This window comes from Zosterops lateralis, assembly GCF_965231275.1.
Source record: "Zosterops lateralis genome assembly, chromosome: 4".
Taxonomy (NCBI): domain Eukaryota; kingdom Metazoa; phylum Chordata; class Aves; order Passeriformes; family Zosteropidae; genus Zosterops; species Zosterops lateralis.
Window position 1 is genome coordinate 709,660 of NC_139765.1, and position 27,458 is coordinate 737,117.

A 27,458-nucleotide genomic window follows, 5' to 3' on the forward strand; every position below is an offset into this window, starting at 1 on the left:
TGTTTGGTAGTCTTGCTTGGGACTTTTTCACTCCACTGAAAGGTACTGTGACATTGTTCTGTAAGAGCAGTTTTAAAGTTGTGATTTTATTTGTGTTTGTCTTTTTTAGATATTAGTCATTGGGGCTCTGACTAGGAAGAAAAGTGTAAATTTACAGTATGGCAGAAAACTTTTTTAAAAAAAGATGAACTGTGCTTGTTCCCTCCTGAGACTGATTTTGCAGAAAGGGTCTGGTCTCTTTAGTCATCTCTTGAGGTTTTTTTTCTAATTTAGTACCACTTAAGCATGATATTATTAGTGTCCTTACACTGCAGAAACTTACAGTTGATGAATGTTAAAATAGTGTCTTTTTTAATGGAATTGAGATTTGTTATACTTATAAATTGAAAATCAGTTTCAATTGTCAAGGCTTCCTTTCTTACTGAGACCATTTTTCTAATTAACAGAGCTCAGGAACTAGTTCTGTTTACCGATTGAGTGATGTGGGTGACAGATACTCTCTGGGTAATTGGAGCTGTTTCTCTAATCCTGTAGCAGGAACAAACAGCATTGGAGGGCCAGCAGTGCCAGCAGAAATACTTGTTACTGCTCCTTGTGTGTTCACTTCCTCACTTCCATGTCATGCTGGGATTTCTGTATCCAGTCACCCTGGCTGCTCATTTCTATATTGCTGTGTGATAGAGGAGCTCTGTGAGCACATAAACCAGTGCAGAGCTGCCTTAAAACTGAGGAATATTTCTGGTCTCACTGCTTTCTCAGAAACTGGAGTAGTTCTCTCCTCTGCCTCTCCTTCTCTTGCCTGGATTGTCACGCCTGATCAGGTTCAACCAAAACTTTCTGCCTTCCTTTTTCCTGCAGGCAACCTGTCAGCTCAGAGTGCACCATCGGTGTTGCCCCCTCAGCAGAGCCTTCATCCCCCTGGCAGTGTGCCAGAGACAGGGCAGAACCATCTGTTACAGCCCCTGAAACCTTCACCTTCCAGTGAGAACCTCTACTCTGCCTTCACCAGTGACGGTGCCCTGTCGGTGCCCAGCCTGTCGGCGCCGGGCCAAGGTAAGGCTCGGGGGCACTCAGTGTCGTTACCTGGGGGTGAGTGAGTGACTTCATGGTCCTGGGTTTTTAATGCCTGCTCCACAGCAGCTTTGGGCTGAGAAGGATGTTGTTTGCAACTGGATTTGTAGCTTCTCACTCAGGGGAAGTGTGAGGGGGCTGAAGGTCTGAAACCCCCAAGGACAGCACAAGAGAGAGCAGTGGGGTGGTGGCACCAAAGTGCTGCTGACCTGGAAAGGTGTTGGCTCAGAGGAAAAGAGACAGATGAGGTTGGAGGGTTGGAAATCAGAAGTGAGGCTGAGGAAGGGGCAGAGCATGTTTGATGTTACCAGATAACTGAAATGGTTGGAAGTTTTTCCAAAGACTTGAAGTCTTAGTCCTATTAGACTTCCTAGCTGATTTGGCTGTTTCTGTCAATGGAGTTTTTAATAGTAAAAGGTAAAAAATAGCTCATGTTCTTTAATTGTGAGTTATCCTGGAAGGAAGAGTCAGTGTAGGAGGATGAAATGGTGGGAGTGGTAAATTGTTCATGTAGTCAGGTTTCTCAGGTTGTGGGTTGCTTGTTATTAGTATGTTATCAAATAGTTTCTCAGCACAGCTCTGATTTATTCAGTAAGGAAGACTTTTTTTTGCTTGTTATTAAAGGGATGGTTGCTTTACTTACCTGAATTTAGCTGTTCTAGGTTTTTTCCCCCTTGCACATTTTTTTGAAAAGCTTTGCCATAGACAGTTTGAATACATTAATTCTAATGTGAGGTTTTGCTGAAACTGGAGAAGTACATACAGAAAATGGAAACAGACTTTAAGGAAGAATTTTCTGCAGAGGTTTATTTTTTAAGGAACTGTTTGAGGCCTTTTGGAGCTACTTGAATCATCTCCCTGCATGCAGAGTTGTGCAGTACCATTTAAAAATTGGTACTTTTGCCAGGATTTGGCTTTCCTGTAGACTGCAGCTTTATGGTTGGGCTGTGTCCAGGAGAGGAGCAGTGCAAAGCTGGCCTCATGTCTGGAGGTGCTGGAGGGAGGCTCTTCACTCCGTAGATTGTCTCTGTACTCCTTGGTCTGCACTTTGAGACTTATTCTTGTGTGTCGTGATTGCATTTCACCCTTCCAACTTCAAGTTGCTAACATCCTGTAGTGGTGTTGTGTCTCTTCTCCTCTCCTCTCTCTGTTCTCCCCGTTCTTGTTTTCTCACAGGCTGTGCGAAGTTTAACTGTGCGTCTGAGAGAGTCACCTTCAAGCCTGGGGGCAGGAGGACCCGATTTCTGAGTACGCCCTGCTTGGCTCTTTGTGTGTAACACCTTTACTCCTTCCTTGTCTGCTTTTTGTTTTGTCTTTTTGGTTTTGGTTTCTGCTGCTCGGATCTGTTTCATGCAGCCCATCCTCACCTGCCACCTCGTACCCCCTCCCATCCCATGGCTCAGCTCAGCTGCTCTTAGCACACCTTTGGAAGTTTGGGTTCTCGTCTTGGGTGTTCTCTGCTGTTAAACTCGCTGTAATGAGCACTCATGTCCCCTAAACCTTCAGAGGAGCTTTCAGGAGAGCTCAGTGAAAAGGCACAAACTGGGGAGACTCAGCAAGGCCCATCAGTGACTTTGCTTCAGCATATGTTAGACAACGTGAGGCTTGTGGGGGGAATGTTCCCAGTAGGGGAGTGAGGAAGGTTTGTCCTGCGGGTTCTCCCTTGGCTGGACCCTGCAGTGAGCTTGCAGCAAGGCTGGATGTGTCCCCGTGCTCTGAGCACCAGTGACACTGCAGAGCTTTGATGCCACCTGTAGGCAGCTCACAGTGATGACTTGTGTTCATTAACAGAGGGTTGGCTAAAGATACAAGTGTAAAAGGGTTTGAAAGAATTAGAGGATGGTTCCAGGCAAACTCAGAAGAACCTTACCTACTAATGGGCTCAGGTTTAGAAGTTTTTTCCTGTGAATTGAAGATCTATTAAATGTAAAACAAATAAAGGTGGGTAAATAGACATTCTCAACATCCTGTCAGCCCTCACAAGCCAGCTTGCAGCTCTTTTCACACCCCTCTCATTTGTACTCACATTAGGCCAGACTTACAAGAGAGCCTCAAACTTCTGATGTGGCTGAAATAACAAAATGCTTGAGCCAAGGCTGCTGCTGTGATGCTTTTCATTGGGAGTGCTGCAGTGTGTCCCAGGCTGGACCCTCTCAGTGTGTGACCTTTGTTCCCCCCCTCTGGAATGAGTGGCTGTGAGCAGTTTGGGGTGCTCAGGAGCCCTCCTGTGCCCCGTGCAGTGACACACATCTGTGTGTGTGTGTGGCTGTGCTGGGCAGGCTCAGCTGAGCCCAGCTGTGAGTGGGGCTGGCCTGGCCTTCTGCAGAGACAGCTGCAATGCTCCCAGCCCCATCCTCTGAGAGAGGGAGGGGAATTCTTCCTGGCTGTTCAGTTCTGCACTAACTCTACCCCTGGATTTGGGATCTAAGCACTAAAAGGATTTAATTTTTCAAATTTAGCAGCTTTAAATGCTTTTGCTGTGTATATTAACGTGCAGATGTGCACTGACATCTGTGCTCTGAAGATTTAATGTTCCTTTCCTGGAAGAAGTTAAATTCTTACCAAAGCTAACTTAAAATTGTTAATCTGGCCTGTCTTTTTTTGGGGGAAGGGAATATGAAGAACAGCCAGTCTGTCTCTAGAATTGACACTGAACTGACTATATGACAGTATCATTTACTCCCCAAGCCTTGGCTTGCTGTAACTTGGCCACCCTCTGGCTGTCAGAGTACTTTGGCATGTGTATCTCTTGCTTTTGGGACTGATGCTAAAAGGGAAACAGATCCCCTTTGAAAAGGTTGTTGTAGCTGTCCTGTAAAGCAGGTAATAGTTGGCATGGCTGAGCTTGGCTGGCACTTGGCTGCTGCTTCCTGGAGCCCTGTCCTTGGAGTGCTGCTGTGGAGAGGGACAGCTGGAGAGGAGCCTGGCTTGGAAACAGTGCAGTGATTGATGCTTTAACTGTGCAGCTGGAGAAACAGAGTGCTACAGCTTGGCAGGGAATGTCTGAACTGTTCACACATCTGAGAAAAGAGGGTGACAACCTAAAAGCACTTGACCTATCAAATAAATTGGTTGATGGTTGTAAAACGCTTCCTACATCCTGGCAAAAATGGAAGATGTACTTGCCTTTCCTTTTGTGATAAGAGCCACAGTTGTGACTGTGTGATAATAGTTGTGGCCTCAGTGTCTCCTGACATCCTTCACAATGGTTTGGGAATGATGAAGAATAAATGCAGGAGGCTGGGGCTCTTCTCTTTATGATTAAACTGTCAGACAAGTCTTTGAGTTTGTCTCAAATGTCCCAGTAGTGACTGTTAAAGCCCTGCTGTGCTGTGTCCTCTGTTTCTCACCAAGCTTTTTGTAATGTTTCCTGGTACTAAACATTTCTCACTGTTTCTCTTATCTTTAACAAATTACTCTCTCTTTGTGCTTCAGGGAAGATGGTGAAAAAAGTCTGTCCTTGCAACCAGCTCTGTAGTAATTATCTTATTTCTGTTATCTCCAATTCCTGACTGTAAATCTATTCATCAGCTTTTCCTGGTCACTGAAGCCTTACGTCCCTGACTCTGTCTCCAGCACAGCATCTGTCTGTCTGTGTTATGCCCTCTGATGTGTGCTCTGTCCTCAGTTTATTGACCAGTCTGGTGCTGCTCCTGCAGCCAGGTGGAGGCAGGCAGAGCCTCCCCTGAGCTCTGCTCTGGCTAACAGAGTGCCAGCAGGGTCAGTTGCTCACTGTAACGTGCTGGAGTTGTACCCAGAGCAGCTGCTTGGTTTGGTGTTTGGTGGGGCTTGTCACCTCAGTGATGGATCCAAATGCAACATTTTAAAAGCCTGAGGGTTTAGATCAGAGATCTCCAGTGTGTCTCCCAAAGCAAGAGATGTTCAGAAAAGCCTGTGTGTGCACATGTCATTTACTGTGGTTTCTGGGGGGAAAAGCCCAAGGGCAGAATGAGGCATCACAGGGAGTGGGCAGGAGAGAGAGAGGCTGGTGGGTGTCAGAGCAGAACTGGGGACGGCTGCTGTGACCGAGCAGGAATGTGGGGGGTGTTTCCATGGAATGCTACAAGTTGAAGCACTTGCTTCTCAGCCTCTTCTGGATGGCAGTTTGTGCAGGCAGTGAGTGTGTCAGAGTTAAGTGGGGAATTCCTGAGAAGTCAGTTTGAAGTGGCCATTACTGGGAGCTCAGCTCTGATGCTGGAGGCTGGTGTGTGTTACCTGAGGTGGGAGCTCCCTGACAAAGTCACTTTGGGAGACAAAGCTCTGCACCCTTTGTCGCCCTGTGCAATCTAGCTCTCTGAAAACTCTTAAACTTCCATCAGTGATCTTTCTTCAGCTGGATGTGCTGTAGTACATGCCTTGGTTAACTGTCCCCCTGCCCTGGCCTGAGGAGGCTCTCCAGTGCAGGTCCAGGATCCAGAGTACTTAGAGATCAAAGAGGAAATGTGAAATAGCACAAGTGGATGCTGGCCATCCTGGAGAGGATGAGAGCAAGTGTGTCAATGCCTGCATGAACCCTCATGGTGAAATGTGATTATTACTGGTTTGGGCAGTGTTCCCCCTCCCACAAGTACCTCTTCCTTGCTTTTGCCTCATTTGTATTTAACTTCACCTTTCACACCATTGCTGTTACTAAATGATTGTTTCCAGAGCTCTTTCCACACGATGCATGCTGTAGGTCCTTGTTCCTCCCCAGCAGACTTTCCTTGCCCCACACAGTGTGTTCCTGCTCCTCTCCACCAGAGCTCAGCCCCACTCCCTGCTCAGGGAACCTTCCTCTTGCCCCTGTGTTCTGGCATGTTCTCCCCACTAACAGCTCTGTGGGCCCAGCCCAGGAGCCACTTCCCTGCCTGAGCTGGAACTGGTGGGATGGATCCGTGTCCTCCCCTCCTCAGCACTCCCAGAGGCAGTAACACTTTGTTTATTTGTCCTGCATAGTAAGTATGTCACCTTCCTAATCCACTCCTCAGAAATAAACATTCCTGCAGGGCTTTGGAACCAGCTCTTCGGTGCAGTGGTGGCAGGGACTGTGGCTGAGGGCCAGGGGAACTGGGACAGATGAGGGAACTGCCAGGCAGGAGCCACTCTGTCACTGGCCTTTGCAATAGGGACTGATGTTTGTTGCTGGCATTTCTGTGAGCCACCTCTGAATGGCCTCCCTCCAGAAATGCCTGCCACAAACTCAGGTTTCCGTGGGTTTCCCAGGTGCAGTCTCCTGAGGGAGCAGTAGGAATAGTTGAGGAACTTTAGGACTAGGTGAGGATGAGTGTTTGCAGGCAGTGCTGCCTTTAGCCCTGCTGGTGCTGGTTTTGTTGGGGCTGCCCTGGTGGTTGACTGGCACTTCCATGTCTGTAAGTGAGGATACTTTGCAATACTGCTGGGGATTCAGGATCCTAGGTAATTCACCATTTCTTTGCTTCCTGTTATGAGGTCTGCCTTTAAAAAACCTAGAGAGAAGTGCAGTTGCTTTTTATAAATATGAGGGGCATTGGAAAGCTGTCCAAACAAAAATTCTAGGTTGGTTTTCTCCCCAACAGGATAACGTGCAGAACTGAAACCTGGCATTTATGTGAAGGGGTTTTGTGTTCTTGCAGTGAAAAGAGAAACCTGCCAGAGCTTGTCTGAGGAATATCCTCGCCTCTGCCTTCTTTAAGCTGTATTAGTTGTTTGCATCTCAAATGCTTATTCTTCTGACTTAGGAAATCTGAACATAATGGCAAAAAAAAAGCTTTTAGAGGCAAAAAGCAAAATTTAATGCAGTGCAGACTTCCCCTGCTGATCCTGGCTCTTTGGTGGATGAAGACAGTCCCATCTGGTTGTCCTCAAGAACATGAGTATGGCAACTATTGGAAACAACAGTTGCTGTTTCTGACTGGGGCTTTTTCTTTTTTTGTAAACTGGGTGACTTTTTCTCTTCATTTCACGAAGTGGAGATAATTTGCTACAGAGCAGCTGGGGATGCTGATTTTACTGCTCCTTACTCAGCACCCAGCATGGTCCTCCAGGGTGGAACTGACCTGTGCAGTAGTGGCTGCTGCTGCTGATAAAGTGTAGGATGAGAGCGACGTGCAGTGCTGAAACCTGATGTCCTTTTTCTTCTACAAACCCCTGTAGGCTGCTCCCACTCCTCCCTTAGGGTGACCACTTGCAGCACTTCCTGCAAAGTAAACCTCTCTGTGAAACACTCTGAGAAAAAGCCCGTAGGAGCCCTTGCAGTTCCCACTTGAGTGTGTCCTGGAAGCGAAACTCAGAATTAATCTGCATGGCGTTTTTAACTCCTGGTGTGCCATTCCCAGCGCTGTGTGATGCTCGAGGGGCAGCGGTGACCCCGCAGTGACGGGTGTGTTTGTGCTCACAGGGACCAGCAGCACCAACACGGTGGGGGCTGCAGTGAGCAGCCAGGCCCCGCCCAGCCAGCCCCCGGCCATGGCCCCCAGCCGCAAGGGCACCTTCACCGACGACCTGCACAAGCTGGTGGACAACTGGGCCCGCGATGCCATGAACCTCTCGGGGAAGAAGGTCGGCAAGGGCCACAGCAGCTACGAGGTGAGGAGCTCTGGGTGTCCTTCCAGCACAGCTCTAGAAGGGGCAGCAGCTCTGGAGCACTGTGCCTGGCTCTTTACCTGCAGGATGTGCTGCCTGCTCGGGAATGGAGGGGGAAACCAAAGGGAGGGCTATGACATGTCCTTGTAAATACCACTGGGATTGTGGACTGGCGGTTCTTTAGGCACACTCGTGTAACTTGTCTCGGTGGTTGGATTACCTTGCAGGGCCCTGGAATGGCAAGGAAATTCTCGGCACCAGGTCAGCTCTGTATCTCTATGACATCCTCCCTGGGTGCTACGCCCATCCCTGCAGCATCAGCTACCTCTTTAGGTCCCTTCAGCAAGGCCATGTGCCCCCCGCAGCAGTACGGTTACCCCGCAGCCTCCTTCCCCCCGCCCTGGAGCGGGCCAGGGGGGCCAGCACAGCCACAGCTCGGCCAGTTCCAGCCCGTGGGGGCCACGTCTTTGCAAAGCTTCAACATCAGCAATTTGCAAAAGTCTGTCAGCAACCCTCCAGGCTCCAACCTGCGGACCACTTAGCCGTGCCAGGACCCCGCTGGCCGCGCCTCGGGACAGGACACGGGGAGGGAGAGGGGCCCTGTATCACTACTAGTGCTGCAATGAACTGCTGGCTTGCCAGACTGGGAATGAATTCTCTTTTCCACCATTGCTGTCGACTCTCTGTAGCGGGAGTTTCCCCACACACTCGGAAGGGGGAGGAGGATGATGAGCATCCTTGTGATGGGACAGTTTCCCACGAGGGGCTGCTCTCGTGTGAGGAGGAGCCACGGGGCCAGTCCATACAGTCTGGCTGTACAGTGGTTGTGGTTGGAGGCTGAATCCACACGTGTGGAGGTGGGAGAGCTGAGCCCTGGCGTCAGGCTTTAGCACTCTTGTACCTCTCCTGAAGAACCAAGATGAGCAAAGAGCTGTCCTAATCCCCCTCCTCTCCCTGTCCCCAGCCAATTGTATCTGGCTCTGACACGATGGGGCACACGGACGGACTTGTGGTGCAGCCCGTGCTTGATAGGTCATTACTGCTTAAAGTAAGATATTAACAGCTTTGACTGCAGCATTAGAGCAATTTAAATTGTTAAAAAAAAAATTTAAAAGTTCCCTGCGGACATGTACTTACCATCAGTTTTGATGTGGAAACACTGTGATATATAAATGTTGTTGGACAACAGTAGTTTAAAAATGAGTGGAATATAGAGGGTTAAAAAAGTTAAAAAGAAAAAATGGGGAAAAAAGCTAGCTATATCCTTATACTTATTGGAGACACTTTAACTTTTTCCTTTGTATTTTCATTGTATTAGATAAATAAATGTGAATGTAAAATTGTATAAATTAATGTACTTGAATACTTGTCTGTTCTCCCAGTATGCTTGCTGGATATTTTAGTGCCTTGGACTTCTCTTGCTTCTGCAGTTTAGCGTCGTCTTCCCAGCAGAGCCCAGGTGGGCAGGGGGCAAGTTGAGGGCAGGATGTTTGTGCCCGTGGCCTGGGGCACCCCGGGCTCCTGCTCGGGGCAGGGGAGGCCCCCAGGCCAGGGGTCAGGGCAGGGCTGTGTGTGGGGAAACTTGCCCGGGGGGCAGAGCTGAAGGTGTGGGGTGACAGGGGCCAGGTGGGCTGGGACAGGAGAGGTGCAGGTGAGGCTACAACCAGACGTGACCAGTTTTGGCTGGAGCAGGAGGGGCTGGGCCAGCACAGAGAGCACGGGCAGAAGGGGTGTCTCGGGGAAAGGCCCAGCTGGGGGTGCAGCTGGACTCCACCTGCAGAGTGGTGCAGATGTTTGGTCAGGATGTGGCTGAGGGAGAGGGGCCATTGCTCGTTGGCAATGTGGGCTTGTCTGCTGGGATTGCTTTTCTTACCTTTGTTTTGGTCAAACTCATTGAAGCCAGGAGCAGACTCCTGGTGCGGCGTCCATTGCCGGCAATGGATGTGAACAGCCGGCACGAGGTTCCTCTGTCTTACCTGGGGGTTTCCCTTTGGTTCACCCTTAGCTCATTTACAGCTGGTACCAGGACTGTCACTGTCTGTCCCTTGTCACTCTGAGCACCTGTACTGTTTCTTCTGCTTTGCTCATTCTCCCTTTTCCTAGTCAAGAAATACTGGTTTCCTCTTTCCCAGTCCAACCAACACCAGCCAGTATTTGTGTTGTGCTGCAGAGCTGAGAGGGGTGAGCAGCTCCCTCTGCCCTGGAGGCTGGTGCATCACAGGGCTGTCCTTGGCCGTGCTTGTTGTCAGTGCTGTTCCTGCTGGGGCTGGACAGGGAGTTGTGTGTCTGCAGGTGCTCTCACTGTCTCCTTTTCACACAGAAATGGGCGAGATGTTTTCTGTCCTGTCCCTTTGTTTTGCAGCAGTTGTGGCAGCAGGGCAGGCCCGGGCTGGACAGGAGCAGCTCTGGGCCCAGGCTGGGGCACTTCTGTGGGGCAGGACAGGGACTCAGGAGGCTCCAGGGGGACTCAGGAGACTCAGGAGGCTCCAGGGGCAGCAGGAGAGCAGCCCGGGCCCGGGGAAAGCAGCTCTGTCCGGAGGATGCTGGTGCAGGGGAGCTCTGAGCACACCCAGGGAAGGGAAAGGGGAGTGGACAGGGCTGAGGCAGTACCGAGACAAGGCAACAGTCGTGGCAGAGGAACTGGGCAGCTGGATGCAGCACATGGTTATTTAAATTTGATCCAATAAGTTTGAAGTCGTTTTTTCACTTAATGTTATGCAAGAACTGGTTTTATTTACCATTGATTTTTTTTTTCTCCCTCCCTCTCCTCCTGTGGATGAATAACTGAAGTCTAGAGGAATAAACTAATGCTACTGAACTGTTAAATTATTTTGTTTAATATTACACTTTGAGTATCTTTTTCCACATAAAATCTGTTTCTGAATTACAAGCGTTTTCTTTACATTATTTAACAATGTACACTGTAAAAAAATAAAAATAAAAAAAAATAAAATTAATTGAAACTTTGGGCTTCCCTGGCCGTGGTTAGTTGTGTTTTGCACTGACCCCTTCTCGTGGAGCTGGAGCCAGCACAGGAGACTCCTCAGCCACCCCAAACCAGGAATTCAGTGTGGGATTGGGAGTGGAACAGTCACGAGTGAACAATTTCCCAGTGTCACTCCCAGCCCCAGACTTGCAGGAATTTGGTATTTCCAAACACTAATTGCTGCTGCTGCATTTCTTTCCATTTTAAGAACAGCTTCTGCTGTGAGTCATGAGCTGCCCAAGGCTGGAAAGGGAAAAAAGCTGCCACTGTAAGTTTTGGTACCCTTTTCACAGGACCAGTCCCAGGGGCTCCTGCAGTGACTCTGCTGGAGGAGGAGCTCTGTCTGCTCTGCTCCCACAGCCAGAAAATTTCTGTTTCAATTCAATTTTTGAATTTTTTTCGTTGTAGAAGTTTGGAGCAGCTTTGAGCTCAGGGCTGGGAAGGTCTGAACACTCCCCTCCCACCAGCCAGGACATGACTCAGGCATGGGCAGGGACTCAAACATGAGATCCTCTCTAACGTTTCCTCCTAAAATAGATCAGTCAGAACTGGCTGAAAAAGTTCCAAACAATATATTCCAAACGTTTGTGTATCTGTAACAGTAAAATGAAACAAAACACTGAACAGCTGACAGGTAAAAGCTGTAATAACTCAGACTGAGTAACACAAACCTGGTGTAAACCAATTTTGACAGTGAAGAAGCTCATCAAGATGAACTCCACAGAACTCTGCCCTAAAAGGACTTTTTATTAATAAAATGGAGCTCAATTATTACCTCGGTAAAACAGGAGCTGCCCTTGAGAAAACTCAAAGTTAATCCTTGTTAACACTGAACACAACTGTGATCTAAATAAAACTGGAATAAAACATTGTTTAAACTTAATAACACTGAAACTTAGCAGAGATGAAATTTAAAGTTCACTTAATACAACTTAGCCTTGCTCAACCTTAACAGAAAATAACAGAGCATTGTGTTATTGGACCTTAACTAAACATATCTGCAAATTAGTGCCTTGGAAAATGAAAGATATGACAAGATGTAGCTTATTCTACTGTTATTAGCACAAAAAGGAGATGAAAAAGTGAACAAGCTGTAAGGGAAATAAAGTGAACAATCTGTAAGAGAAATGACAGAAGGATGGGCCACTGGAGGGATAAAAGTCTCAACAAGAACGTTAAACTTTAATGAGAAAAACTCACGGCACCTGCAAATTTCACGGGAACAAAGTAACACTTTAATTTAGAGTGCAGGGTTACTGGAAAATAAAATAACGTGTAATTTGTCAGAATGCCGAACAGCTGAGTCCAATCTCGCAATTGTATTTTGCTTAATTTCACCTGGCAAGTTTGTTAACGTTCTTGTTAAAGGAACCAGACTGAAACCTTTGCCAGGTACTAAAGCACTTCATTTACTGTTTTCTATCTCTTCAGGCACCGTGAAACTGTAAAGATTAGAACGAAATTAACTTTAAAAAACCCACATCAACACCTTCCCAAGGCATTCAAACACAAGGCCTAAAGATGGAGTAAACAAAGGTGGGCCGGGCTGGGCTGGGCTGCCCGCGGGGAAAAAGGAGAGGGAGGAGAAAGAGAAAAGGAAAAGAGAAAGAGAAAAAGAAAGGGAAAAACAATCCCCGCCGAGCTGTACTCACATTCCTGGAGATCCTGAGCTCTGCAGGGCCCGGGCACAGCCCCCAACACCCGCCGAGGGGAAAAGCGACACAAAACCCCTCTAAAGGCCGCATGGAGCAAAACGGGGAAAAATACCCAAAGCAAATAGAGAAAAGGCGATAAAGGCACAAAGTGCTGGTGTCTGCGGGCCCCGCACAGACCGTGAGGAGCTTTCTGGAGATAAAACTCACCCCGCGGAGCCACCGCCGCTTCCCTGCGCACTCTGTGTCCCGCCGGAACTCCTTACCCCGGGCGCACCGTGTCCCGCCGGAACTCCTTACCCCGGGCGCACCGTGTCCCGCCGGAACTCCTTACCCCGGGCACACTGTGTCCCACCGGAACTCCTTACCCCGGGCACTCTGTGTCCCGCCGGAACTCCTTACCCCGGGCGCACCGTGTCCCGCCGGAACTCCTTACCCCGGGCGCACCGTGTCCCGCCGGAACTCCTTACCCCGGGCACACCGTGTCCCGCCGGAACTCCTTACCCCGGGCACACCGTGTCCCGCCGGAACTCCTTACCCCGGGCACACCGTGTCCCGCCGGAACTCCTTACCCCGGGCGCACCGTGTCCCGCCGGAACTCCTTACCCCGGGCGCACCGTGTACCGCCGGAACGCTTTTCCCGCTGCACACACACACACAGTTCCGGTTCCGGGCCTGTGCTGGGCCCCGCGCGGCTCAGGCTGAAAACAAAGCGGGTTTAATGTTATTTAATTGTCTTTTCAACACGGAAACGGAATGAAAAGGCCCCTTCGGCATCGGCCGGCGGCAGCGGGAGCGCAAACGGCCACAGACACCGAGACAGTGAGGGAGGGGCCTCGGGGGCCGCGGGGGCGGGGTCCCCTCACAGCTGGCGGCGGTTAATCAAATTAAATTAAATCAAATTACAATCCCCGAGCGCCCCAAGTGCCCGAAGCCGGCCCGGCTGTGCACAGACGGGACACTTTGTACATTTGCGCTCACACTGTTTTCTACAGCACAGAGACAAACCCCGCGGTTCCCCTCGATCCTGTTTTATCCCGATTGTGCCATAGAAGCCTCCACACGCCCCTTGGGGCCTTTTCCTCTGCCCAAACCCGTATAAAATCTGACATTTCCCCAACTTTACTCCTATTTTAAACTCTCTGCGCGTTACCCCGCGCAGTATAAGCGTAGTTACGCGAATATTACGGTCCGCAGCGCGTAACTTCCGCGGCGCGTAATTTCCAGTGCGTAGTTCTTGCTCTCAAAATACGTGATTTTACTCCGCGGAGTATCCGCGTAATTACGCGGGAGTTACGCAGCACGGCGCGTAACTTCCGCGGCGCGTAGTTCTCGGTTTTAAACTCGTGATTTTACTACGCGCAGTATTTGCGTAATTACGCGGGTGTTACCCAGCACGGCGCGTAACTTCCGCGGCGCGTAATTTGAGCGGCGCGTAGTTTTCGCGGCGCGTCGTTCTCGGTTTTAAAATCGTGATTTTACTACGCGAAGTATCCACGTAATTACGCGGGAGTTACGCAGCACGGCGCGTAACTTCCGCGGCGCGTAATTTCAGCGGTGCGTATTTTCCAATGCGTAGTTCTTGCTCTCAAAATACGTGATTTTACTACGCGGAGTATCCGCGTAATTACGCGAGAGTTACGCAGCACGGCGCGTAACTTCCGCGGCGCGTAGTTCTCGGTTTTAAACTCGTGATTTTACTACGCGCAGTATTTGCGTAATTACGCGGGTGTTACCCAGCACGGCGCGTAACTTCCGCGGCGCGCATTTTCAGCGGCGCGTATTTTCCAGTGCGTAGTTCTTGTTCTCAAAATACGTGATTTTACTACGCGGGGTATCCGCGTAATTACGCGGCTGTGACGCTCCGCGGCGCGTAAACTCAGAATTTTTTTAGGGATTTTTCTTCTTTTTAACTCAAAAAACTGATTTACTCCGCGTTCTATGCGCGTAGTTCCGCGGGAGTGACGCTCCGCGGCGCGGGTGACGCTCAGCGTTTATTTCAGGGCTCTGCGGCCGCTGTGCCTGCCCCGGGTCTCTCTCGGGGCTGTTCCCAGCCCATTCCCTCCATCTCCGCTCCATTTCCCGGCCCCGGGCTCTCCCCGCGGGGTTCGGGCTCGTTTCTCTCCATCCCCGGTCCGTTCGCTCAGCGCGGGGCTCGTTTTCCCTCGCCTTTGGTCGCTCCCTGCCCCGGCGGTGCCTTCCCGGGAGCTCTGCTCCTTCCTGTGCTTCTTTCCGTGTTTATTTCTCTGTTTCTCTGCTGCTCTCTGTGTCCGTTCCTGTGTGTTCTCTCCCCGCCGTGTCCCGCTCGGCCGGCCGGTTCCTGTCTTAGTGCATTTTGCTGGGCGGCTGCAGGGCGGAGCCTCCCGCTGCTCCGTGTGCTCGCTGCCGGCAGGAGGAGGAGCATTCCCGGGAACAGGAGGAGCATTCCCGGCAGGAGGGGCGGTGCTCCACTCCCCATTCCCGGCAGGAGCAGCGGCGCTGGAAAGCGGTAATGGCGCATCCGGCCACTGCTGCTCACAGACCTTTCCTTTGCCGCTGGTTGGAAGGGCCCGGCAGCCACCGCCTCCCCGTTGGCTCCGCAGCCCCGCCGGGTTCCCGTGGCCCGGCCCACAGCAGGAGGCGGGGCAGGGCTGCCCCTGGAGGAGACACCGCCCCTTTGGGAGGTGGTGCCGCTTTAGGAGGTCCTGCCCCTTCAGGAGGCGGTGCCTGCTCAGAGCCGCTCAGCAGAGACTGAGGTGCCGTGGCCGGCAGGCCAGGGAGGGAGACAGCCCCCTCCCAGCGGGGTTTGGGGTTTAAAATCGCCTTTATTTCTGTATTGAAAGGGCTTGAAAGCTTCTTTAAAACCAGCAGTGCAGCAAAGGCTGGGAGCACGGAGTGTGATCCTGCCCCAGGCACAGCACCGACAGCAGGGACGGCTCAGGAATGGGAATAGCTGGGAACAGCACCAGGAACAGGCTGGGGAACAGCTGGGAATGGGAACAGCACCAGGAACAGGCTGGGGAACAGCTGGGAATGGGAACAGCACCAGGAACAGGCTGGGGAAGAGGGACTCAGCACCTCAGAGCTGCTGGTGTCACCCCAGCCAGATGTGCAGCCACAGCTGGGGCCTGGCACAGCTCCCCCTGGACTGCAGGTGTCTGTCTCTGTGCTGGAGTGCAGCACTGAGGGACAGAGCAGCTGTAAATGCATCTCATCTTTAACCATCCATTCTGTTCCTGCTTCAGGCAATTGACAGGTAGTATCCACCTGGAGCATGGCCATGAGCCTCGTGCCACAGAAACACAAAGAATGGCCCAGTTCTAGAAAAAGGCATCTGAAATAGATAATAACCTAAGGGTACATGGAGTTTGTATGTATGAAACTCTTCTCTGTTGGTTCCCCATGCTGTACAGCAGAGTCCATGTGACAATTTGGAAAGCCAGCTGCAGCCTTGTGCTGTAATTCATGACAGAGGCACAAATCCCACCTCATGTAGGTTCCAGCTTCCTTTTCTTCAAGCTCTGACTTCTTCTGAGGGGGCTGCACCCTGCCACACAGGGAGAAAGTGAGAAATAAACATTTTCTTTCTGCCTCTAAATGTGTTCCTCAATTCTGTTTCTAACCCTTCCTTGACAGGAAACAAGATGGAGAGAAGCAGTTTCCCAAGACCACCATCCCAGCCTCCACAGCCAGGTCCAAGAGAAAGGAAAGGAATGTCTGTCCCAGTGTAGGTCCCCATGTCCCAGGAGCCCCAGGGATGTGGCAGCAGTACCTGGGGGGTGCTGGTGGGCACAGCTGGTGCTGGGGGCTGCAGCAGGGCCCTGCAGCTGTGCCAGCCTGGCAGCAGCCCTGTGCTGGGGGCCCCTGTGGGGTGTCCTGCTGCGGGTGCTCCTGTGCTGGTGCCCGCGGGGTGTCCCCTGCTGGGCGGCTCCCGAGGGCTCTGAGGGTTTGCCACCCGTTACCTTTAGCTCTGTGCCCTCCAAGGAAATGTCCCAAAGCTCAGGATCATCTGGAAGGAATGAGAAGGGGATCCATGACACAGGACTGTACTGCAGGAGTGGCAGCAGCTCCAGGAGCAGCACATTCTTTTCCTACCAGCAGTGACCACTGTAACATTTAAACTAAAGCATCTCTTATGTCAGTGTGCAGCAGGGTCCTGCCCTTTGTGCTGTGGACTTTAGCAATGTGTGACCCAAATATCCATGTTTATATTGAGAAAAAACACACCCAAATCCCCCCCAGGTTCTGTGCTGTGCAGTATCACTCAGCAAAAGGGTTTATCAGTTTATATTTAAACAGGTGTAATAACTACTGAAGAGCCTAAGTGAAACCCCACAGTGAGGGACTCATCTCCCTGCCACTCAAGCAAAGTTTGTATTATTAAGGTCAGAATCACACTCACAGTTCTGTTATTCCAGTTCTTCAGAGCCTTTACCCTTACACTGTATCCTGAATTAACCTGCTTTAAATGCCAATGATTTAACACTTTATTGCTCATCACTCTTTGGCTGACCTGCAAAGAACTCCTCTTCTATGGCCAGCTCCTGCTGCACTTCTGCTGGAGTGCTGTGCTTCACAGGAGGATCAGATGTTGCTGCAGAGAGGCAACACAAGGAGAGATTAATGCCAGAAATACAGAGAGACACCCTTTGGCTCCTTCCTAGCAGAGCACAAGGCTGGAACGACAGGCAGCACTGCCAGCACTACCCTCTGCTGTCCTACAGCTGGTTAAGGCTTGGAAGCAGAATGTGGGAAATAACACTCCATACCTGATGAGCACCTGTGCTACTTTAAAGTGTGTTTTAGCCTGTCCATCTCCGTGTTCCTGCTCCCACATGGCCCCAAGGCTTCCCCTGAGCCATGGGCAAGGTATCAGTAGCACAGGCAACATCCATTGGCCAAGTGCTGCAGCCTCAGATTGGATACAGCAGGTTTAGGGTGGCTGGAAAGTTACACATTTAATGATGCAGGTTTAGAGCTGACATTCCTGACTCTCGGAACACAGAGAGGGAATATATGATAATGCTCCTGCCTTTGGCCTCCAAGGCTGAGGTTGTGTTGATGGCACAGCAGATGAAGCTGGCCAGGCTCCTGTACTGTGGGTCACCTGTGCCTGCCAGCAGTTCCCATGGAAAATGCCAGTTTTGAGCAGCCCTTCTCACCCTGTTTGCTGCTGGGAGTCACTCCTGGGAGCTGCTGCTTCTTCTCCATCTGCTCCCGGAACTGCTGCTGCAGCCGCTTCTGCCGCAGTTTCCTCTGGTACGTGGCATCGCCCTCCACGGCCGGGGACTCTGTGCTCCTGCCCTCCCACAAACACAGTGAAACAGCACCTCAGCAATTGCATTTGGGGAAGGAAAATTCATTAAAAAATAACAGTAAAGAAAATCCACTCAACTAGTCCTTTATAGGGCCTTTGGAACTGAGCTGTCTACCCACAAGGCCCAGTAACTTCCAATACAGCTTAAAAAATAAATCTGTAACAGCAGTCTCACCTGGGAGTGCTGGGCTGTTTCTGATCTGCTGTCACTACAGCAGCCTCTGTCTGGCCAGGCTTACAGCCAGCTGTCACCTCACAGTGCTGTCTCCCTGCTGGGTTCTGCCTCTCCACATAGCTGCTGTATCTGGCTTTCTCTATTTCAGGCTCATAGTCCTGTATTTTAGCTTTCACCAAGTTTAACTCAGGGGGTACCTGCTAAAGGAGAAAAAAAAGAAAAGGTTCAGAAATTTCCATCAAGGTAGTGAAATAAGCACAGGTTAAAAACCTATTTTGTTTGCTCTAAGCCAGACAGTAAGTCAGAAACCCAAACTGCTCTTTCAGCACCCAGTAATTCAGTCAGTTAATCATTGAATTGCTGTGACTTTGTGTGGGTTTAATTGTTCGGTGCTGCAGGCAGATGGTGAGGTCTCCCCACACTGCTCTGCAAACGAGAACAGGTGTTGGTGATCGATGCAGGATTTTACAGCTGCTCACAGCCCCACAAGGCTGTTGCTGAGTGAGTTTGTTTTACCAGTCCATCTTCCTGCCTGTGCTAAAGGGCAAGGCCAGCCTTCACTGACTTCTGAGGAAGGTACACCACTCCTGTTCATTAAAGATGGGATGTTGTGGTTCTGTCACCTCCATTTCGTGGCAATGCCTCTAATAGACGATGACCCTGGCAAACCAGAGACCTGGGCCATCTTTACCTGGTGAGGTGTCACTGTGGATCTGCTCTACAGTGTTTGACAGGACTGCCATGCAGCTCTGGGCCTCTAGCAGAGTTTGGCAAGTCCTACAGTGATTGCAGGCAGCTTTGCTATGGAAGTCCATGGATCAGCAGCTGCAGAGGGCTTTCCTTTTCGCTCCTTCCACAAGGCAGCTCACTGCCCCAGGTGGTGCACAGCAGGAGCTGGCAGGATCCATGGTGGTCCCACTGTGCCTTGTGTGTGTGAGGTGTTTGTTCTGAAGGCTGTGGGTGTGAGGAACCCCAGGAGGCAGCAGTGTAAGCCCTGTGAGGGCACCAAGGGCAGGGGCTGTGCAGCCCTGCCCTCCCAGCCCTGTACTGCACCTGCCGGGGGAGTTTGCTGACGGCCCGCAGGTACTCCTTGTCCAGGATGCAGTTCCCAAGAGCGTTGCCAAAGCACCTGAGGGACAAGAGGGATCACTGTCACTGAAACCCTTCATCCCACACACCTTCTGAAATGTACAGCTGCTCATCTTCACTTACTTGAGTGCTCTCTTCAGTCCATCTGTCACTGCCTCCTTCCTTGCCTTTTCTAAGGATAAGGCTTTAGACTTGAGGCCTTCACTGACTCCATACCCCACATCTTCATGGTATGACCCGTCCTGCAGTACAATTTCAAACAAAAGGGGATTTTATACATGCAGTGTATTTTATCCGTGCAGGTGGTGTGCTTTCCCAAGCCTGGCTCCTTGCTTTGGCTGTTTGTGCCACAGCAAGGTCAATGCTGAGGACACCAGCAGGTTCCCAATGCAGAGCAGTACCCGAGGACTGTGCTCTGACCCGTGCAAGGACTTCCCCTCACACCTTCAGGCAATGGCTCAGCCACAGTCAGAGCCAGCAAAAAAACCCACTCACCTTAAGCTGAACTCTCACAAAAGCACAGACACCCACGTAGAACCTGCCATCGTTGAGGTCAACAAAGTCTGGAAGGAGATATTTAAAGTGTTAATACAGAAAAGAAATCGTTGTCTCTGAAAGTAGTTTCTTTGCTATGATCTAGTAGAAGTGTGAAGTTTGCAAATAATTTGCACAAAGTTTTATTGTGGAAAGAATGCCTGAATTTCTAAGGAATGACTAGTTATGGCATTGTCTGAAAAAGGTAGAAGTTTGAAGGATGTCAGTCCTTTCTTGACTGAAAAGGAGGAAAGAAAACCACGGTGCAGAATAGATGGAAAGCAATGAAGTAAGTTGTTCTATTTCTAGAATCTGAGTTAAGAAAAGATTTCTGAAGGTGGGGGAGAAGGTAATTTAAGCTGCTGCTTTGACCTACTTCAACAACCAGTCTTCAGCATAAGCATAAGCACAGCAGACCTGCAAACAAGGACAACACTCCTCTGGCAGGTTCTATTTCAGCTATCAACAGGGAAGAGGCTGAAGCTTTAAATCACCTGAACACCATGTTATAGTTGAAAAATTTTCCCAAAGTTTTCTGTTGTAAAAAGCTCAGTACTGGGTATTAGCTAGAAGAGAAATCTGCAGCAAAAGGTGGGTCCCTAAAGATTAGGGGAATATTAACTGAGAATATGAACTGGTTAGAGTCTAAAAATTACAGGTGAGTATGAAAGTTGGCTCAGGACTGCGTGTTAAGTAGTTTAATTGTAATTACTCTTGACTGGGTGTACCCATAGAGATCAGAGACTTGATTAGACTAGCTCAAGAATAATCATAAACACACTCAGAATAATGACTATGACAGACCTAAAATGAAAACAGTGAAACGAGGGAGCAAAGACTTCTTTGTCCCCCCAAGAGATCCTTACCAACATTCTGCTGAGTGACTGAATGAGCCCAGCCATTGAAGCCAAACATTTCATTGGCCAGACTGATGACCTTGTGACCCTCAATGTAACACACCTGAAAAGAAGAGCACATACACATAAATACATATATATAAATATATAGCATTGTACATACACCTCTGCACATTGTATTTTTTAAACAGAGATTACGCATACCATCTTACACTGAGGAAACCCAGCCAAGTTCAAGGTTCAGATAATGTGAATAAAAGGCTGATGGTGCAGCTTCAGGTGCACCCTGTTCCAGCAATGTAGTGGGGATTAATATAATAACAAATATGACTTAACAGAAGACAGAGTGGGCACTAAAGATGGTAAATGCAGCCACTGTTATATAATGTTTCATGAGGAAAAATAGGGAAAACATGTCAGTGCTGCACAAGTAGATAAATATTCCTTTGTAAAGGATGGAGCACTGAAAAATGATGTTTCTTTTTAAGTGTAAAAGGAAAATCTGTAGCTCAATAAAAGCCAGAACTTATGCCTTGCTCATTGCATTCATATCTGCATATTAAACTACTAGAGGGAAATTCACTTCAAAGAAGGAATGTTGTAAGAATTGAACTCCCTAGTTTTCCTGGGGAAAAGGGAGTTGAAGCATCATGTTTGTTCCTACCTTCTGTCCTCCTCCTGCCTGCCGGCTGCTGATGTAATCGGGGCCCAGGCGCTGGCGCAGGGCGTGCTGGATGGCGCGGTGCTCGCCCGCCGAGTACTGGTACTGGGGAGACACACAGCTCAGTCCTGCCTCAGCTTCTCCTACAGCCTGCTCCATCCCTCTGCTTCCTCACAGAGCTCAGTCCTGCCTCAGCTTCTCCTACAGCCTGCTCCATCCCTCTGCTTCCTCACACAGCTCAGTCCTGCCTCAGCTTCTCCTACAGCCTGCTCCATCCCTCTGCTTCCTCACAGAGCTCAGTCCTGCCTCAGCCTCCCCTCACAGCCCTGCTCCATCCCTCTGCTTCCTCACACAGCTCAGTCCTGCCTCAGCTTCTCCTACAGCCTGCTCCATCCCTCTGCTTCCTCACACAGCTCAGTCCTGCCTCTGCCTCCCCTCACAGCCCTGCTCCATCTCTCTCCTTCCAACAGCTGCAGCATCCGTTTTTTGGAACTGGGATGTAGCAGGCAAGGAAACACCTCAGTGCATTAGACTGTTCTTTTTTCCTCTTACTCTTGATGGATACAGGCATTAACCACTGAGCTGCAGCAATTGTTTTTCATTAATAATCCTAGCCACAAACACACAAGTAAATTTTCTATTTTACTGCTCCAGACCAAAACACAGTATCTCTGTGACCAACAAGAAAAGTGTATGTAAAGACTCCAACAAAACTGAAGATTATTTGTACTCCAGTGCCACATGTCACCAGATCAGGGGGGGACAGCAGCTCAGGAAAGCAGAATAGGGATTTCTAGAGTTATCCAACATCACTGGTATCATTGGAGAACACCAGCATCATGAGAAGCCTGAAGTGTTTTAAGTTTAGGTTTGTCTTAGTAGAAATCCAATTTACAAAATGTAGTGAAGCCTAAGTGTATGTTTAAGGATTTAAGAACTAAAAAGCTCCTGTTGTTGTGGCTTGAAGTGGTGAAACAGAGGTTTCATCACTTAAATCATAAATATTGTGTGTGCATGTACTGGCTGCCTTAAGAACTCAGCAGAACACAGAATCTTCTAGTGTGTTTGTGCCATATAAATTCCAATTCCTGCCAAACCACTCTGATTTGTATTTAGTGCTAGTTAAACTTAAGAGTAAAGCTTTTATCTTTTTCTGGCTGGAGAATGCAAGCCTGTCACCAAAAAGCAAAAGGAAAAAGGGAGAATGCACAAGCCTGTGGCACATTCAGGAACTGTGTAGAAATGCTTTTCATGGAGAAGAGAATTCACCAGCAAAAGCTCTGTTCAGTCCAGATACAGTTTTCTTTTTTCAAATTATGTTACAACTTTTCAAAATGATTTTTTAATAGCTGAAAGCAGTTGGCTTTTCTGAACCTGTACCCAGAATGTGTGAAAGCATGACTCAGGACATCTGGGAATAAGAGAGAATAAAATGAGACCCACTTTTAAGGTTTAAAAGATTAACAAACCTTTTAGAGAAGAATCCAGAGCAATTTATTATAATTTGAGGCATGCCCAGACTACTGCAGAGAAAAGAAGTGAAGTACAGGAGGGTGTAGCAGGATTCCAGCCCTGCTGTAGCCCAGTTGGAAAGGAACAAAGATGCAGAGCAGATTTCCAGGAGTGTGAGGCTGCATTTCCCTGTGGGGCAGAAGGAACTGACCTGTCCAAAGGAAGCCACAGAGTCCCCAGTGTTGGAGCTGCTGCTGCTGTAGCTCTCAGTGTCCTTGCCCTGGCTCTCAGGCATGCCTGGAGATCACAGAGAATGTAGTGACTGAACAGAACAGGACTGACACTCCACATCAACACAGGGTGAAAAGCTTATTAAAAATATCTCACTGGTAAAAAATTATACATGTGGTTTTTTTTTCCTTTCAGGTAAATGTGAAGGGACTGCACCATGCCAGGGAAGGAAAAAGAAAATAATTCTCTCTTTCAGATTCCTCAGCACTGTCTTCCTGGACCAACTTCAATATCCATCAATCCTTTGATAAAAAGTTGGGACAACTTTCTAAAACTTTACTCAGCTCTACCCTGACGTGTCAGTTTTATTTCAGATTGCTGTTTTGACTGTAATCAGCCTGCCTGGGTGCTTTATGGTGCCACATGAACTGTGCAGAGCTGAGAACCACAGAACCTGCCAGAACTGTAAGAAGTGGTACCGATAATTCAGTAGATGGCACCCTTTTCCAAGGCAGTGTCCAACACTTCCCAGCACTGCACAGCCACTCTCCCTGCTCTGGAGCAGTGTTCCTGGGGAGATTGTGGACCCAGATTGTGCAGCACCACCAAATAACCCACAGAGATAATGTTTTATTTTATTTGTACCGATGCTGAGCACAACTGACAGCCCAGAACTCAAACTTTTATAAGGAATACAAATACATGACAAAGTCAGACATACAAGAGAGCTGGAGATGTCAAAACAGTTTGAGAAACCTAAAATCCTGAGCAGACAGCATGATTTGCCAGTCAGTCAGCACCTGGCTGTACTCTGCCTTGCTAATGCATTCCAGGTGTGACACTTCTTAAACCAAGTTGTTTTTCCAGTCTCTAAACAAGAAATCCAAAGTTTACTGAGGACTTGGCAAACGATTTTCAGAAAAAGCATACTGGTTGTTTCCTTGGCAAGTGTGAGCACTGGCAATTATGCCAAGTGTAGCTAAAATTCTCCTTAATTTTGGTTGGCTAGGATTATTCCTCTTCGGTCCCAAACTTGTGTAATTGTACAGTTTTCATACACTTGAATGCATTTCAATCAGAAGTTAGCAGCAGTTTGTAAATACATTTGGCTTTGGAAAAGAGCAAAGAGAAAGCAACATAAGCAGGAGAAACACTTGTGATTTAGGCAGGCTATTTCCTCTGCTCAGCAAAGAGTTCATTGCACGGGGAGGGAGACAATTATAGAGACATAAATAGTGTGTGTGGCCGAGGGAACTGAAATTTGAACAATGCTGTTGCCTCCACTCACACCCCCAAGCTGCCTCAATCAGATCTTAATCACTGGGAGCCCTGGGAAGGAACAATGACTGAAATGTCATTGCCTACAAACACCATGGCCAATTTATGCAAAGTAGGTGGGTGGCATTTTGATGCAAAATCGCTTAATACTGGTTTTAGTTAAAGTCCTTCAGGCTTTTCTATGGTGTGCACCATTATCAGTCTAAATTTAGCTGTCAGTGGTTTGTATTCAAATGATGTGTGGATCCAGTTTGAGAGATCCAGGATTGCCAGTTCAGTGCCAGGCTTTACCTGCAGGAGCAGTTTCCCTGTGAGCCTGGTCTAAACCAAACCCTCCTCGGAGCAGTGTGGGGGTTCTGCAGCACAACAACTGTCTGAGCATTTCAGAGCGACACAACTGCCACACCAGAAATTATTGGAGCAGGAGCTGGGAAGAGTGGAAGTTTAAAGGAATCTAGGATTTATGATTTCTGTGGCAATGGGACCATTATTTATTATTTCCAGGGAGTTCTGTTGAGTTTGGCTGGTAATGTTCTCAGGAAGTTTTCTTGTCACTGAGAAAGAGTGACACAAGGCTAAAGGTGCTGCACTGTGCTCCAAAACATTGCCTGGTGTTGTAGTGGGTAGTGTGTCTCTGCATGCAATTGGCTATTCTAGTTGTTAATTAAAAAAACAACAACAAAACACTAATTGCACTTCACTATTTGTGCTAAACTAACACACCTGGACACACTAGAACAGGTAAAGAAACTTAACAGCTTTTACTGCTACCATATTTTGATCTTTCAAAGTTTGAACACATTAGGTACATAATCAGAAAAAAAACCAATCTCTGTTTTAGGAAATTAGATATAAAATATTCATTTTCAACAGCACTCTACAAGTAGGCATTTATTTGCATGGTGGTGAAATTGAGCACTGGTGAGAAAAATGTGTGTGTACACAAATTCCACACAAAATGTGTGCAGGAAATAAACCAACTTTCCAGAAGAGATAGTCCTGAATTTAACAACACAGAGTGTGAACATCCACAGGGCTTTTCATTCACCCTCACCCTCTCTTCCCTCACAGAGAGGCTTTGGTGTGCTGAGTGAAAACCCTCAGCATTCCTCCAATAAATGCAATTCCACTGAGCCCAGCAAGAGCAAACACTCACACAGGCAGCAGCAAGTGGTTTAGGCAGCACTACAGATAGTGCCACACACTTCACCCAAGGTTTGTTTTACTCTAAGAAAACATCCCAAAAACTTTACAAGTTTTGTATTTCTGTGGAGTTCTCTTCCCTCTGGGAACCCCAAAACTATTTTATAAGTTGATTTACCTGTTGTGCACAGGTAAAAACAGAGCTGAGGTGCCTCTTTCAAATGTAATGGGGCAGATAATTCCTAATGAGACAGGCCTGTGCTGCTCCACAGTTAAAAGGAGTGGAAAAGAGATGATGCATTGCCTGTGAAACAGCTGCACACAGCAGAACTCCCCAGTTTGGATTTCTGGTCTCACCAGGCAAAGAGCCTTGAGAAAAGCCAGGTGATGCTCTGTCAGCTTCAACAGAAGGGAAAGATACTCACTGATGGGTTCAGCATGGAAATGCAGGGCAGCTCAGGGGACAGCTGGCCTCTGGTGCTGGCAGGGCCCTGTTCATGCCCCTCACTCACTCAGGACACATTGTGGAGAGCAGGAGAAGACAAGGTGTAACAGCATGTCTGAGCTCCCTGCAGTGGGGTAAAGGGATTTGCTTTCAGGGCATAGAGCAGCACTGACAATTCCTGCTCAGTGACAGTGTCAGGGGGACACCTCCATGCAGCCCCATTATCCCACTGGAATCTGCCTCCAAAAACACAGCTGAACTCTGATTTATCAGGCACTGCTGGCTTTACTCTTGGCATGGCCAGGATCATCATCCTCCCTGCACTGAACAGAAAACACTAATTCTGGTTCCACCTTTTTAACATTGCAATGAACACAGGGCGAAGCTCCTTCTTTCCTTACCTTTACTCAGTTCTGGAAAGAGCAACAGTGCATTTGTGTTTCTATTTGAGGATTTTTGGATACACCAAACATCTGAAACAAAGCCCACCTGGCCAAGTCCTGCTCACAGCTGACACAAGTTTCATCAGTTCAAAATGCACCAACAGCATCCCAGGAAACAGGCCGATCCAAACAATTCTAGATTTGAAATACATTTGCTTTCCAAGAATATAAATCTGTTTAATTTCTCACATCACTTAAATTCCTTTGCATTAACTCACAACCTGTACAAAAATATTTCATTAAAGGGATTGACTGGACAAATAATCTTTTTGATATTATTAATATATATATATTTATAACAATAAACAGTGCCCAAGGGGTAGAACTGAAAGAAAAGAGAAACAACTGTGAGTTTTTTTCCAGGAATGAAACAGTGACACCTCACAGCCACAAACCCAAAAGTGAACAATCTGCTCTTCCAGGAGTGTCACATCCATGCAGAACAAAAGAGTAAAATAAAAGAGCTCCTTCTGGAGCCCAGACCAGGCAGGAACATTACTCAAACACCATAAATTATTTACGTGGGCGCTTCTTTCTAAAAGCCTGTCAGGCTGATTTATCACCACACCAATAAATGATCTCTTTTTTAGGGGGATACCTCAGGCTTTGGCAGAAGGGCTTAGATACTTTAGCATGCACTAATGTGCACTGTATGATTCTATAGAAATTAATTTAAAACGGATCCTCTGCTTCTGCCAGTGAAAGGGAAATTCAGGTTATTGAGACCTCAGTGGGCATCAGCCTGCCATAGGTCTGAATTATAATATAAATATAATTATAATATAATTATAATAGATTGTAAGGTAATTATAATATAATGTAATTATATTATAATTACATTATATTATATATATTATTAATTAAAATGCAATTATATAATACATTATATAATTATAATATATTATAATATAATGTAATAATATAATGTAAATATAATATAATATGCATAATAATATATTAATATACAAAATATACAATATAGGTAATATATAAAACGATGAAATAATATAACAGAACTATAATATAAGCCATATTAATTCCAATAAGACGCTAATTTAAACAGCGATAATTTACACGTCAGTAAGTGTCATTCCTTGTGTAGCCTGACAGACCGAACCCATTTGCCACAACCTCTCACTTTAGCGTCCCTTGGGTGCTGTAAAGAGCCAAGAGTGCTGCTGTTGGCTCCTTACACCCTGAAATGATGGCAAATCCGACCTGGAAGGATTCCCGATGGCGTCAATTACTGTCTGCCCTCAGGGAACACCGGGCCCGGCGGGCGGGGCCGCTCAGCAGCCGGCCCAGGTGAGGCCCCGCATCTGTGCCCGTTCTGTGCCCGGTCCCCAGCCCCCGCCGGACCCTGCCCGCCGTTTCTCAGCCCTGCCCACGGTACCTGAGCGGTGCCCGCCGTCCCTCAGCCGTGCCCGCCTCAGCCCCGGCGCGACCCGTTCGCAGTTCCCGCCCGGAGCGGCCGCTACGGCGCCGGAGAGCGGCCAAACTTCCTCGGGGCCGCGCGCGGGCGGTGACGCGCTCGGGGGGGCGTGGCCTGGCGGCGGCGGCCGGGGAGGCGTGGCCTGCGCGTGTCTGGCGGCGGGGGAGAAGCGG

The 27,458-nt window shown here is 48.5% G+C and overlaps 2 protein-coding genes and 1 long non-coding RNA gene across 7 annotated transcripts in view; 1 reads left to right on the forward strand and 2 right to left on the reverse strand.

The window, feature by feature from the left end:
* WNK1 (WNK lysine deficient protein kinase 1) overlaps positions 1-8,964 on the forward strand; it is a gene marked incomplete at its 5' end in the record, with an annotated part of 95,421 nt that extends 86,457 nt beyond the window's left edge. For 2 of the 5 annotated variants that reach the window (XM_083859345.1, XM_083859349.1), the window contains 5 exons: positions 859-1,053; positions 2,248-2,340; positions 4,507-4,548; positions 7,427-7,614; positions 7,839-8,964. In XM_083859345.1, coding sequence (XP_083715471.1) covers positions 859-1,053; positions 2,248-2,340; positions 4,507-4,548; positions 7,427-7,614; positions 7,839-8,153 — 833 coding nt within the window. In that variant the 3' untranslated portion in view covers positions 8,154-8,964. The remainder of the gene's footprint in view (positions 1-858; positions 1,054-2,247; positions 2,341-4,506; positions 4,549-7,426; positions 7,615-7,838) is intronic. The other 3 variants (XM_083859346.1, XM_083859347.1, XM_083859348.1) reach the window with 3 other exon arrangements.
* Positions 8,965-10,307: 1,343 nt separating this feature from the next.
* LOC310908384 lies at positions 10,308-14,941 on the reverse strand. Its single transcript, XR_014589847.1, has 2 exons — positions 13,233-14,941; positions 10,308-12,950 (listed from the first exon to the last, which is right to left on the reverse strand). It is a non-coding gene; the product is annotated as an uncharacterized lncRNA (long non-coding RNA).
* A 775-nt stretch (positions 14,942-15,716) lies between these two features.
* Positions 15,717-27,274, reverse strand: RAD52 (RAD52 homolog, DNA repair protein; the record flags this gene model as incomplete). The annotated part of the gene is made up of 13 exons (XM_083859351.1): positions 27,247-27,274; positions 25,391-25,534; positions 22,525-22,610; positions 20,865-20,966; positions 20,210-20,303; positions 19,305-19,372; positions 18,933-19,051; positions 18,774-18,849; positions 17,721-17,917; positions 17,391-17,527; positions 16,742-16,822; positions 16,001-16,237; positions 15,717-15,775 (listed from the first exon to the last, which is right to left on the reverse strand). Exons 3-13 carry the CDS (start codon positions 22,606-22,608, stop codon positions 15,717-15,719), a joined length of 1,254 nt encoding a protein of 417 aa, XP_083715477.1. The 5' UTR covers positions 22,609-22,610; positions 25,391-25,534; positions 27,247-27,274.
* Between the last annotated feature and the right edge of the window lie 184 nt (positions 27,275-27,458).